Raw genomic sequence first — 13476 nt, forward strand, 5'->3', positions numbered from 1 at the left:
TTTTAATCATAAATGTACTCATCTAGCATTATAGACAACAAGTTGAAAATAAAGGTGCGGTCGGTTGAAGATCATACCAATAAGCATGTGGATTGCACCTAGGAATCTTAATAATGATACAACCTTGAGGTGGCCTTAGAAATATATCAAGTCAATTCCATATAAGAATTAAAGACCATGTCTATTTTTTTTTATTTTTCTAGTAAAACATGCTAACATTTTAAATCGTGAGTCCTGGTGTAGAACAATCTAAAAACATGTACTCTCTCCGTTTCAAAATATAAGGCACAACCACCCTTAACCCAAATACCAAGAAACTATTATTATCACCTCCTAATTTGTATCACCCTAATAAATATAATGCATACATCCAATAGATTAGAGATATTGAGGGTGGAAGATTTTAAAAAATAATAATTTAATGGATAAGAGGTGCTAATTAATTGCATGCATGCATGCACGCCTTATATTAATTATGGAACATCTGAAAAAAATAGTTGTGCCTTATATTATGGAATGGAGGGAGTATTATTTGTTATAAGACACTTCAGTTTAGTGATAATTCAAAAAAAATACTATGACCACTACTTCAATATTTCATGAGATAAAATTTATAACATATACATTTACCCCATGCCATAAATGCATTTATATTTTCACCCTAAATTGCAAAGATCAAAGCATTTCAAGGATGATTCATGGAATGGAACTTTGAAAAAAATAGGGCATGAAATAAATTGAAAACAAAAAAAAAATGTCGCTGGATTTAAAACCCATTCTAAATAGAAAATTTTTTTTTATGAGGACTGTTAGATAGATAGATAGTGTGTATATATATATATATATATATATATATATATATATATATATATATATATATATATATATATATAACTTAAAATAAAATCAAACAAAAATTGATATTATTGGATTTCTTTTGGGGTATCGAGATATCCTTCTGGGGAGTCAAAATACAGTAAATTTTCTCATAGGAACCACCTTCATTGTTTTGACATAATGCTTTCTCATAATTTCAAAACTGCATGATCTCAAGTAATTTTATTTTAGAATTTATATGTTGCAAGTGTAATTGTAAGAAAATAACTAGCGTTCAAAGCACACTAAATAAGCTTAATTTTAGTTTAGAATATAGTAAAAAAATATTTTAATAAAAGTCAGCTACACATAAATATTCATAATAAAATTCACACACATTATATATGGTGCCCGCGCACGGGCACATGTGCGCGGGCTATCTTTCTAGTTTTATATTAATATTAACATAGTAGGGGGTCTCGCCTATTGTCTTCCATTTAAAATTTTAATGGTATAGCCGCAAACTTGGCTTGAATCACAAGATAAACTTCCCTAGAAAGCGAAGCAAAACATAGAATCGATTCATCACAAGATCATATTCTCGTTTGGAAAACCAAAAACATTTACTGGTAAAAAGTATCCCTGGCTTCCAGCAATATAAAATTTGAAAATATATTTTGAGACAAAGAAAATCCTGCAAAATGGAAAAGGGCGATACATATCATGTTAGATCTAAGGCCATCTTCTATTTCACTCAAAAGTAAGCTAAACTCTCTTAATATCCATTGTAGGAAGCTAAGCTAAATATCACTGTGTCCATTTGACTATTTGCTTTTCGAAGCTCTTACTTTACTTCTGCACTAAATGTGGTATAAATATTACATTCCACCCAGAGATCACCATTGGCCTTTGCATGCCCAGACATCATTTCTTCTGCTTCTATTTTTAACTATATTAGTAATGGCCACTCAAGTTCCTCCAAGATTTGCCATTCACTGGTAAAAAAAAATCAATAAGTTTTTGCAGCAAGACTAAGGTCCATACCATGATCCTTTTGCCCACTAGGCTGTAATATCATAAGCTTAAAAGGGCCAAGAATCTAGGGAGTTCATATACTTGAACAGGGCAGTGAATGTCGTCCAGAAAACAGCATTAGAAGGCCATTTCCTGAAGAATCTTCAGTGTTGTTTGATGTACCTACAACGGGAAAATAAGGCAATCCGCATGATTTTCCCCTTTCCAGACAAGTGGACATAACCATTGAAAAGAACGAAGCAGGTATCTCACCCATTCTAGATGTTGTGCTGTAATGCCAGATGTGTTGTTTGCATATATACCACCTAGAACCTTACCACCCATTGAAAATAATTAAACCACACACTTCAAAGGAGTAAGCATGTTCATTTAAGACAGTGAGTTTTATCCATATTATCACAATACCTTAGAAACCGTCTCAAGGAACATTCCTGGACGGACTGGCCGTGGCTTGAGGCCTGTCACACTTCCCTGTGTCCATGGAAACAAGTGCAGTCAAACAATCTATGTAATGCAAAATATATTGGTATCTGAAGATAACAACAATCCATGTTTTGAATCCAAAGCTTACCCTTCCAGATATCCCAGTTAGATGATTAAGCTTAGAATCTGGTCCAGCATTTGCATTTTCAATGTTATCAGCACCTTCTGCCTTGCCCTGCATAACATCCTTGATCATCCTCTCCAATGCTTTCCCAGGTTTGAGAGCAACCAGCTTGCTCAAGAAGTTCACCTGTTCATTCAGCTCATGATATTGAAAAAAAACTTCGATTCAATAACTGTGCATCACTGATTTATAGTTAGTACACAGTTTTAAATATTATGGCTTCACAGATCACTGAATGGTGTCATAGTTACATGAATATGCAATGAATATGAAAATATAACAATGTCCTTTCTTATGTCAGATGATTAAGGCCAAAAGGAACTAACCTTTGGTACTTATAAATGTTAGTAAAAAAGATATTCTATGTATAGAACTAGATGGGTAGAGATTCTAAGAATGTAATTCCCCGTGTCCCAAGCCCCAACAAGTGCAAATAATACCTCTGCCTCAGGAAGCGTTGTGAAACCACGGTCATTTCTTTCATCTAACAGGCCACCTCCCATCATATTTCGAGCCTCCTCTCTTACGATAACTAGTCTAGCGAGAAGTTTTCGATCAGGAATTGTGGGCCTTGATTCCATTGACTGCAATAATTAATAAAAGGTAAGCCAGAATAATCTAGTGACAATTAATGTTCCATGGTCCAGCAGAATTATTGGCAACTGTTCATGACCATGCCCATGACTATGCAGAAAAGGCTAATGTGCACATCACGGAAAAAGATTACAGAAGCTGCAGAGCAACAATGAGGCAAATGATAGGATGATATGTACCTATGAGTAATGAAAAGCTTTAGAACATTAGTTCTCTCTTGAAGGGAAAAAAAACTTTCATTGCATTGTACCACTGTTTGAGGTATCCGAGATACCATTGCATTAATGGATTAATGATGCAACTAAATCTGCAACAATTATAACAATGTTCAACAAACCAAAGTCAAGCACAACCATCCAAATAAAACGGTGAAATTCCCAAATGGAACTGAGGTAGATCCACGAAAATTAGCGAAAAAAATACATATATCCTTGTGGCCAATATATTCAAATGTTCCCTGTGCTCACATGGCATTATAAAACTGTCCGGTTATCCATGTTTGCTTACAGACTTGATCTATTTCCACTAACAAAATTGTGCAATCTTCAAGAGCAGTGACTAAAATGCAACCACCACAGACAAGTTTTAGCACCACCAATGCAATTTTTGTTACTCTGAAATGAACAAGTCATGTAGAATCCCAGAGCATCATGTAAGATCATTAGTATACACAATTGTACTAATACCCTTCATCTTACCTCCAAGAGATCATCTGCCTGGTTTGCAATATCATTAAGATTGGCCCCTGGAATCTGGCACTTAAGGCCTTTATCATTTTTAAACACACCTCCACCAGCAGCTACACGACGCAGTAATTCATGTCTGCTATCCTTCTTTTCAGTCTGGCAAAGAAGTCCAACCACTTGAACCTGGTTTATACATCATAAAATGGGTAGACCGGTCAAAGAGCATTTATGACTAAAGAAGTACAAATACAGGTTTGACATTCCCACAAAGGTAAGTTTGCTGCACTAGAAATAAGACTTACATGTGGAGGGCATTTTTTTGTGAGATGATCCAGCACTGTCTGCTTGACTACCTCAAGGAGAGATTTACGCTGCCAGTTAAAAAAACTGATGTGTAAGGCCAATAGACAAAGCATGGAAAACAGGTCAAGACTCAAGAGATATGATATGAGAATAATTATTAATTAATCTGGTCAAATAAGCATGCATCCATATATGGGTTATTTGAGTCATTATCTTGTTGCCATAATGCATATTTCAAGGATGTTTACCAGAATTTAATGTCTTAAATAATGAGCAATTCAATCAGCATATACAGATTGTTTAGGGCCCTAAACCCACTTACAACGAGTGGACACAGATAAGCACTTCACAGTTATTATGTTGCTATAATGCACTCTCAAGGGAATATTCACGAAGATTTTGCTTACACTTCTACCAACCAATTTTAACACGAGGAAATAGATACCAGTATGGGCTAGAGCATTATGATCAAATACCAATTATAACTAGACAGACGTCTAGGTATATTAGATTATATAAACATTTATATCGCAATCAACAAAGCTAGGAGAGCAGTTAACATATTCATCCTTTGAAAATTATGAATGAGTTGACATCAATTTTGGCAAAATGTGAAATTAGTTTTTCCAGTACCTCATTGTCACTATCCTTCTCAGCAAGCTGTATCATGTAATCAAGTGCCATTAGAAAGCCAGATTCCATCTCATCAACTCTTTTCCCAATGACTCCTTGAGCGATCAACTCCACAGCCAATGATTCAAACGAGCCATCCATCTCCATGTCTTCCATCTACAGCATCATCAGCATACATAGTCCCATATCAAGAATATACAATACAATGTTTACAACTTTAAGACCCTCAAAGGTAGCAATCCTTATAATTCAGCTGCATCATGAACCTTGCTATTCCACATCGCATACCGAGGTTCTCTAATTCATCATTGAAGATTGCTTCATTCCTGGTTGTTCGAAAATTTAATAAAAATCCATAATCTTCTAACCTTGAGAAAGTGTGAAAAGATGCAGCAAAGGATGTATTATTTTTTTCCAAATGGCCAATTATTTTTTTTCCCGAGGGAACTATTGGCCAATTCGTCGTGAAATGCTCTAATATACTACCCACCAGAGGATAATAAAACAATAAAGTATTTAATCACCAAAGAACTGAAAATAAAACACCCAATCTATTAACCACCCAGAGCTAAAATATCCCAGAATTTTGTCAACCGAGACAGTTACTACCCACAATTCAAATAGTGAGAAATTGGACATTCTGCCACTGCTAAAAGAGGATTTCACTCAAATGCCACTCTACGGATTGGATTCGTTAAAAAGCCACTTCCAACCGATGCTAAACCGCCACCAGTGTACTTAAGGCGACAAGGTGAGGCAAGGCGACCCACCCCTACTCAATTGCCTAGGCAACGCCTTAAGAGTTTAAGGCAAGGGTAAGGCGACGCCTTAAACACAAGCACAAGAGGCATACTAGAGATATATGAGGCAAAAAAGAGAGGAAGAACATGAAGGGGCGAGGAAGAGCAGGGAGACAGATCCATTGGAGAAGAAGGGAGCAGCAAGAGGGAGACAACCATCTTCTCTTTCCAATCTCTGCCCACCCTATTATCTATTCGCTTTCCATCTTTCACCCTTCCCTCTCCCTAAATTGGCGCACCCCTATTCTCTATTCTCTTTCCATCTTTCACTCTTCCCTCCCTAAATTGCTGCACACGCGATTTCCATCATATCTTCACGCGATTTCCTTCCCAGCATGTGTAATTCCCTACAGCGCATGCGCCCTTGACCCCCACCTTGCCCGTGTCTACCTGATTTCACGAGATATTAGGATCCAAGACGTGTAGAAGGGTAGGCAGTGGGGACGCTCTGCTCCCTGATGGCGCTCAGACGCCTAGGCAACGCTTAAGCGACGCTTTTAAAACCATGACCGCCGCTTTGCCATATTCGCCATTTCATAGGATTTCCACCATTTTCAGCCATTGGTCTGACCAAAATACCCCTTCGGTGATAGGCGCCAGCAATGGGCAGCGACCACTACCAAACGTTGGGGCTGCGGCGGGACGCCACCACGGCCGAGGTGAAGGCCACCTTCTGCCGCGGTGCACTCCATGACCAGCCGGACCGCCACGCCCACTCCCCCGACGCAGCCATGCGCGCCACTTTCGCCTCGCCTCCGACGCGTACAGGCCTACAGGGTCCACTCCGACGACCACCTCCACGCTGATTATGACCTCCGCCTTCGCTCGTCCTCCTCTTCCTCCTACAGCCATGCCACCACCTCCTCCTCCTCCTCCTCCTCATCGGCCTCATATGGGTATGGCTACGGCCACAGACGTGGCGGTGGTTCCTAGCGTCGATCACCTCTGGGTGGAGAGGATGTTGCCTCGGCCTGATTCTATTAGGACTTGTTGCTGAAGTCGGTCACGCGGTGCGGGTTCCTCATCAATCTGGGTTTCACCAGGTAAAGCTGCCCAAATGCGTTGATGCTTTTCTTGCTTGCTTTGGTTGATTTGATATGCTGCATATGATTGTCCTGCTGATCCGTCATATTGCTAGCTTTTCTTGAGGGAATCATTGTGGAAAAAAGAATTGCAAAGTTCATGAATAATACTCCCTCCGTTTCAGGTTATAAGACGTTTTGACTTTGGTCAAAGTCAAACTGCTTTAAGTTTGACTAAGTTTGTTGAAAAAATAATAACATTTTCAACCCAAGACAAATTTATTATGAAAATATATTCAATTATTGATTTACTAAAACTAATTTGGTATTATAAATATTACTATATTTATCTATAAACTTAGTTAAACTTAAAGTAGTTTGACTTTAAGTAGTACAACATACGATGTCCATGTATGTGTGACCGACATCAAACCGCAGCCCGAAGGGTATTTTGGTCAGGCCAAGTGCGAAAAATGGTGGAATTCCTGTGAAATGGCAAATATGGCAAAACAGCGGTTTGACATCGGCCGGTTGGAAGTGGCTTTTTAACTAATCCAATCCAGGGAGTGACATTTGAGCCAAACCCTGTTTTGGCAACGGCAGAATGTCCAATTTCTCTCAAATAGTAGAGGACCATCTACCAAATAAATAACAGTAAAAGAAAAAAAAACCCGTACCAGCTTGAGCATCTCCTGGAGCACGGAGGCGACCTGCTCGCCGCCGCGGAGAAGGGCGTCGCACTCGGCCGGGTCCCATTTGGAAGGGTCGTCCCCTAGTGAAGCCGGTGAGGCGATGGGGACGGGTACCTTGGGCGGCGCGGCGAGGCAGATGACGGTGGGACGGGAGGGGACCCGCGGGTGGAGGAGGCGGGCAACTGGCCTGCCGATGCCGGAGGAGGTGGCGGACAAGGCGGAGGTAAGAGAGTGGGAAATCGAGAGGGGCAGAATCGCCATGGGTTCGCTGCAGATTTCTTCTCTTTGTCCCGCCCAGCCCTTGCTCCGGCGGGCGAACTCCCTAGCCGCCGCGCAGAGTCCCCGGCGTCGACGAGCTCTGATGTCGCCGGGGTGCGCGCTCCTCTTGCTCGCGCCGCGCTCGTTGAGAGATAGAGAGAAGAAAGAGGTAGCGCCACTACTGCCCAAGATAAGAGGAGATTGAGAGATTTGAGAGGGCCATAGCGGCTGTGGTTTTTTTTCTCTTTTTCCTATTCGACTCCCATGTGTGGGCTGGGCCGTGGGAATGCGGAACGGGATGGTCAGTACAGGGAATAAGTCCATTTCGCCTCTCTCGTGTCTTGTTCCTGATTGAATCGCCTCCCTCGACTGTAAAACCGGTTTGAGCAAGTTTAATAGTATAGCCAACTACTAGCTTTAAATCTATATAGCCAACTACTAGCTTCGAATCACCTATAACCAATTTATACAATAGTTGTTTACTATACTATTAATAACTGGTCCCACCTATCATACATACATTACGTCTTGGAGTCCGTGCTGCAGCTGGCTACAGATCTGTAGCCCGCTGCTCTTCTCTCTCTTGCTTTATCTCTTTAAAATATGTTTATAGCTGGCTTATAGCCTACTATTGTACCTGCTCTTATAGCACCTTATCCATCTTTAAAAACCGATGCGAAAAGACTCCTTCCGTGGTTCGGGAAACGGTTTTTGCTGACGAGAGCAGGTGCACTCACATGTTGATGAGGACACAACTAGCTCGGATATAACCAAGACTACCTTATGTATTAATCAACCAAAGGTGCATATGTTCTACGTTAGATTTACTTGTTATATATTTGAACAAACATTACTACATAATGAGTTTCGTATGTTTTTGTTTACAGAGGTACTTGTTTGGGCGAAAGAAAAGAGACCGAGCGTAAGGAATGCATGGATAATTGAAGAAGTTGATTGGGGACCAAACCAAGACCTTCTCCAAGTCTTCTTTCATCTCACCACGTCACTTTTGGTCCACAGAAGACAAGAGATAAAGTTCTACATGTTTTGGATTTGGATTCGGGCCTCCTGACAGCATCAACTTCAAACGGATCTAGCCGCACTGTTCTAGAAGGAATTTTGGGGCCCATGAATACTTGTTGGAAAGCATATGGAGTCTACTTCAGATGGATTTGGTCCCACGTCAAAATTCCTACCAAGTTGCTGGGAAACTGCAAAACAAGCCACATATCTCATCCAGTCCGAATCTGATTTGTGTTTTGGGCCTTGTAATAGTGTTGTGGGCTTAGCCTAAGGGGGTGTGCGCCCTAGGGCAACCCTAGGACGTCCTTAATCATATTTATTCAATAGCCTTCATCGTTTAGAGTCGGGTTTTGCTTAGATTATTCTGTCAAGAACAGTTTCGCCGCTAGATCGGTTTGTGAAACCCCAAATCCGAGTGCTTAATCATTCATATGCAATTTGGTTGCAATCTATCTTGTTCTTGCTTGTGTTTTTCGATTCGCATGCAGGGATTAGCCTTCTCGGCGAGGTCAACCGGGTTTCGGCACAGATGATAACCAGAGGAGACGTGGTGCTGCGATTGCGGGGCTCAGTAGCGTGTTCGTTCAGAAGCCGGATCGAGTTGTGTCGCGACTCCACCCAAATCGACTGTTTATCAATACCTATCGGAAGATCGGGACCTAACTCCCTCATTAGTTGGTATCAGAGCGCGGTTGCCCGTTAGGTAATTTATCTTCCCATAACCAGAAAATTGCCACACAAAAATATTTATTCTTTACCTAGACAATTTGAGCCGTTGCATTGTTCTATTAGATTTTGCTTTGTTGAATTTTAGATTGCATCGTCGTGTCGAGTGCTGGTTTAGTTTTAGATTTAATTTTTAGTTTTGAGCAATGCATATGTTCATCACTTAGGTCTAGGGTTCATCACTCAAGTGTGTGAGTTGTATGTCAGTATTGGGTCTAGTTTTTCATCTCGTCGGTTGTTGCCGGGACCTCGAAAAATTGAATCGTCTCATCGTCAGGTTTCCGTTTTTGTATTTTGGAGAAATTTTTATCCAACGGTTTGGGAGTTACTCGATTTCTAGAGCTCCTGTGTTGCACTGCGCGCGCGTGAGGGCAGCACTATGCCTAAGGAGAGTCTCCGGATCAGATCAGATATATCTGTGACTATCCGTATTTTTCTCTGTCTAGAAATGTTAAGTAGCAGATTTGAGATATTTTTATAAAAACGGAACCTACATGATGTGAGCATTCCATTTTTGAGGTGCTCTAATTTTAGTTTTGCACTTTACGTTTGAGTCCCTGTAATAATCATATTTACATTTGAGTCCCTGTTCGAGGTCAGTGGTAAGTTTCTGTTAAAAAAAACATAATAAAAAAAGAAACGGCAGAAAGGTGCAAAGAAAAAGAAAGAAAAAGCCACACCAAAAAAAGAAAAAAAAGGCAGAAAGGTGCTTAAAAAAAAGCCGCACCAAGAAAAAAGAAAGAGAAAAAAAAGAAAAATCATTCATCCTTTGACTATGTTATCAAAGTGTAGAGTTGTGCATTGATTCATATTTAGTCCTTAGTGTTGTCGGGTGCTTGCTTGAGCTTGAGTTGAGTCTAGGCTAGGCTAGGCTAGGCCAGCATATTGACTAGTACTTTGAACTATTATTCAACTTTGCATTTTCTGATTAGTACAATTGCGTTCCTTTGCTAGTATATATTGTGCCTCCCAAGCTCCACATATATTCTTCTGGTCAGCACTGCTTTGATCCTTGCAATCGCCACATCACGTCCTTCAAGGTGTCATGAACCAGCCACCGGTTGTACCGTCCTTAGCATTGCTGGTAAGACACTTGTAAGAGCTTGGTAAGACGCTTCCATTTGCTAGCCTCCATTACAATCCATGTTCTGTAGTTAATAGGAACAATATTGTTCTGTTGTTCTCTCTTTTCTACTAACAATGGCAGGTTACATCTCTTATGGACATAAGATAAAGCTAGATGGGAGACAAACCGTAGTTGCTACATCACCTTCCATAGATGCACGTGATGACAGTACTTTGGTGCAACAAGTGCTAAGTTCTGAAATGGAGAAAGCGGAGCAATGGCAGTACCACGAATTATTTGAAACAAAGTTTGTGGTTAAGGATAGAGCATGTCGTACTATAATCGATAGTGAGAGTTGTAATAACTTTGTGAGTTCAGATTTGGTTGAGAAACTTGAGTTGCCTACACAACCGCATCCTCAACCATATTACATTAAATGGTTCAACTCTTGTGGTAAGTTCAAGGTAAATAGAATTGTGAGAATAAACTTTTTGATTGGAAATTACCGTGATACTGCCAATTTTGATCTTGTCCCTATGCAAGCATGTTCTTTGTTGTTAGGTCAACCATGGGTATATGATAATAATGGATCGCATAATTTTGTTGCTAATACATACACATTTAGACATAATGGTCGGAAAATGAAATTGGTACCCATAAGTTTTACTGAAATTTTCGAAGATAATCTTGAAAGGATGAAGAATGGAATTGAGGAAATTTTCAAAGATAGTATTGAAAGGACGAAAAATAGAATCGATGAGATTTTCAGAGATACCAGGAAAGATACTATTGTAATGCCTTCAACTAAGTCTAATTTATTACAAAATGAATGTAATGTTGTGCCTATTGTTTTGGATACTAATATTTTGCAGGCATCTGAGAATAACCAAGGTAAGGGCATCCACAATGTGGTGTAAAAGTAGTCCATAAGCAATAGAATATTTCATTCAGACATCTATAACCATTGTGCAACTAGTCCATATGAAAAAAATAACAAAAGATACCCATATGCATATGGACTACCCATATGTAATAAATTATATTATCTATCTCTACTCCTCTCTCTTCTCCTATTGATATCTTGTATCTATATACATTGTGAAGATTGTTATAGGGAAAAACTATTTATGTGGGTCCCATCTATACGGATCACTTTGCCATATACATTGGTGATGCTCTAATAAGAAGGAGAAGAAAGACGAAGAGGGAAAGGACTTATCTATAGCTCCATGCATGCTTGAAGAATGTTCGATTGACCAAGCGCCGATAATTTCTGAAGATGAGAAAAAAGGTAATGATAATGGTGCTACAGCTACTCAAGGTATGCATATTTATGATGTGCCAACTATGTCCACTACTTATGCTACATTAGAGCAACCCATAGTAGAAACAATTGCTGAAATACGTTTGTCACAAAACAATTTGTTTGATGTTTCTTGTGATAAAGAAGAGTTATGCGATGCTTCACTTGTATCCATGCCACAACTAGTGACTGAACATGTTAGTTTTATAGTAGAGCCACTATGTGTTGAGTGTAAACATGTTATTCACATTGCTAGCGAGAATGAAGAGCTTAAATTGCTATTTTTTCTAAATACTTGGGGTTATATTCAATTTGATGATCTCTATCCACTCAACTATTTAGAGAAGAAATTATTTGCTAGATTTGAATTGCTATGCCCTTCTAATGTGAGTTTTCATATTATTGGCAATTATGATAGTAAAGGAGAATATAATGTGCATCGAGTATATATATGTTCGAATTTGAGAATATAATGTGCATCGAGTATATATATGTTCGAATTTGACTATACCTCCTTTTCATGATGAAATGTGTTGTCTAGAGAACCAGATGCGTATAAGTAATTCTCTATCTAGTTCCTCTAGTTGTTTAAATAAGTTACAGGTTGGTTTGCAAGAAGGGGAGTGTGGTGGTTTTTCGACTACCAAGATTTCAAGATCTAACCATATGGCCATCAAGAAATGTTCCTCATCGGATGTTGTGATACATAAAGATAAGTTCAATATGTTCTATGACAAGGTGAAACCGAGGACAGTTTCCAATCAAGAAGGGGAGGATGATGTCACGCCCAGAAATTCACGAACCAGAATTTCGAAGCTGAATGTGCATTAACTCCCTGTCCAGGACCAGCCAGGGTACATAAACGACAATTGTTGACATACAGATCCACGTCTTACAAAAATAGAAAAGATTACAAATGCAGCGGAAAAGATAGAACGAACTAAACTTGGAGGCTTGACTTCTACGGCGGGGCGACTCCACTCCACAGGCAATCCTTGACGGCAGCGACGAAACCAACTTCAACAGAACAGCTCCCACTAGGAAGATTTTCAGCTCTGGTGTAGGGGAAAAGAGAGCAAGACTGAGTACTACCCACTGTACTCAGCAAGTCATACCGGAAGAGGAGTTATGATGCACGATATAACCAAAGGAGGCTAGGGGTTCATTTGCAATAAAGCAGGTATTTAAAAACAATAGTTGAAAACAGTAAAACAATTGTAGTAATTAAACAATATTAACTAATCACTGTCCAACGCTACATCACGTTGCAACAGGCCCAACCAACCACCTGAACTACACCAGTTCATTAAGCTGAACTTGGGGTGAGACTAATCACGGTGAATCTGGTTGATCGCCCATAACCGCGGGCACGGCTATTCGAATAGTTTTACTCTGGCCAGAGGTGTACAACTGTACCCACAAGACACGATTCCACACATGTCGCCATGCCCTGAAGTATCACCATGATACTGCAAAGGGGGAAATCGTGACAAGACCCTCCGCATAACCCTCCCCTAACCATCCACACCACGCTAAGGTTTCACCCCCACCCCTCAAAAGGCAGTGGGTGGTCCCCTCCTGCGCCGCGGTGAATCCGGCTGCTGGACAACCAGACACCCCGGCCGACCAACCTCCATCACGCCCACCCTTGCCACCGGTGCCTAGGAAAGGGTCGAGCTATACTTCAGATCAAGCAGTTAACCACTCCCGCTTGTGGTAAGCACGGTAAGTCTCCCAGGGTTTCCCGTGAACTGGTCTTTAATTGCCATGGGTGCGACCAGCAAAACCATACACCCACAGCCCACCATTCAGTGTATTTTAATTAACTAACACCATTGCGGTGGCACCAATCCAAAGCTATGCTAATAGCCAAAGTCTATGTAATAATGTGATCCCCATTTGTGTACTAGTT

General features: G+C 40.3%; 1 protein-coding gene across 2 annotated transcripts; it reads right to left on the reverse strand.

The window, feature by feature from the left end:
- Positions 1-1378: 1378 nt before the first annotated feature.
- On the reverse strand, positions 1379-7660 carry LOC4350378 (protein PEP-RELATED DEVELOPMENT ARRESTED 1 homolog, chloroplastic-like). Of its 2 annotated transcripts, none has more exons than NM_001404460.1 (9): positions 7174-7660; positions 4675-4830; positions 4041-4109; positions 3751-3921; positions 2899-3042; positions 2423-2584; positions 2257-2322; positions 2104-2156; positions 1379-2013 (listed from the first exon to the last, which is right to left on the reverse strand). In NM_001404460.1, the coding sequence occupies exons 1-8, from the start codon at positions 7447-7449 to the stop codon at positions 2109-2111; spliced, it is 1092 nt and encodes a 363-aa protein (NP_001391389.1). In that variant the 5' UTR covers positions 7450-7660; the 3' UTR covers positions 1379-2013; positions 2104-2108. The 2 variants fall into 2 exon arrangements, with proteins under 2 accessions (NP_001391389.1, NP_001391390.1); NM_001404461.1 differs by having other exon boundaries at positions 2104-2163.
- Positions 7661-13476: the final 5816 nt, after the last annotated feature.

The sequence above is a fragment of the Oryza sativa genome, chromosome 11 (assembly GCF_034140825.1).
Source record: "Oryza sativa Japonica Group chromosome 11, ASM3414082v1".
Taxonomy (NCBI): domain Eukaryota; kingdom Viridiplantae; phylum Streptophyta; class Magnoliopsida; order Poales; family Poaceae; genus Oryza; species Oryza sativa.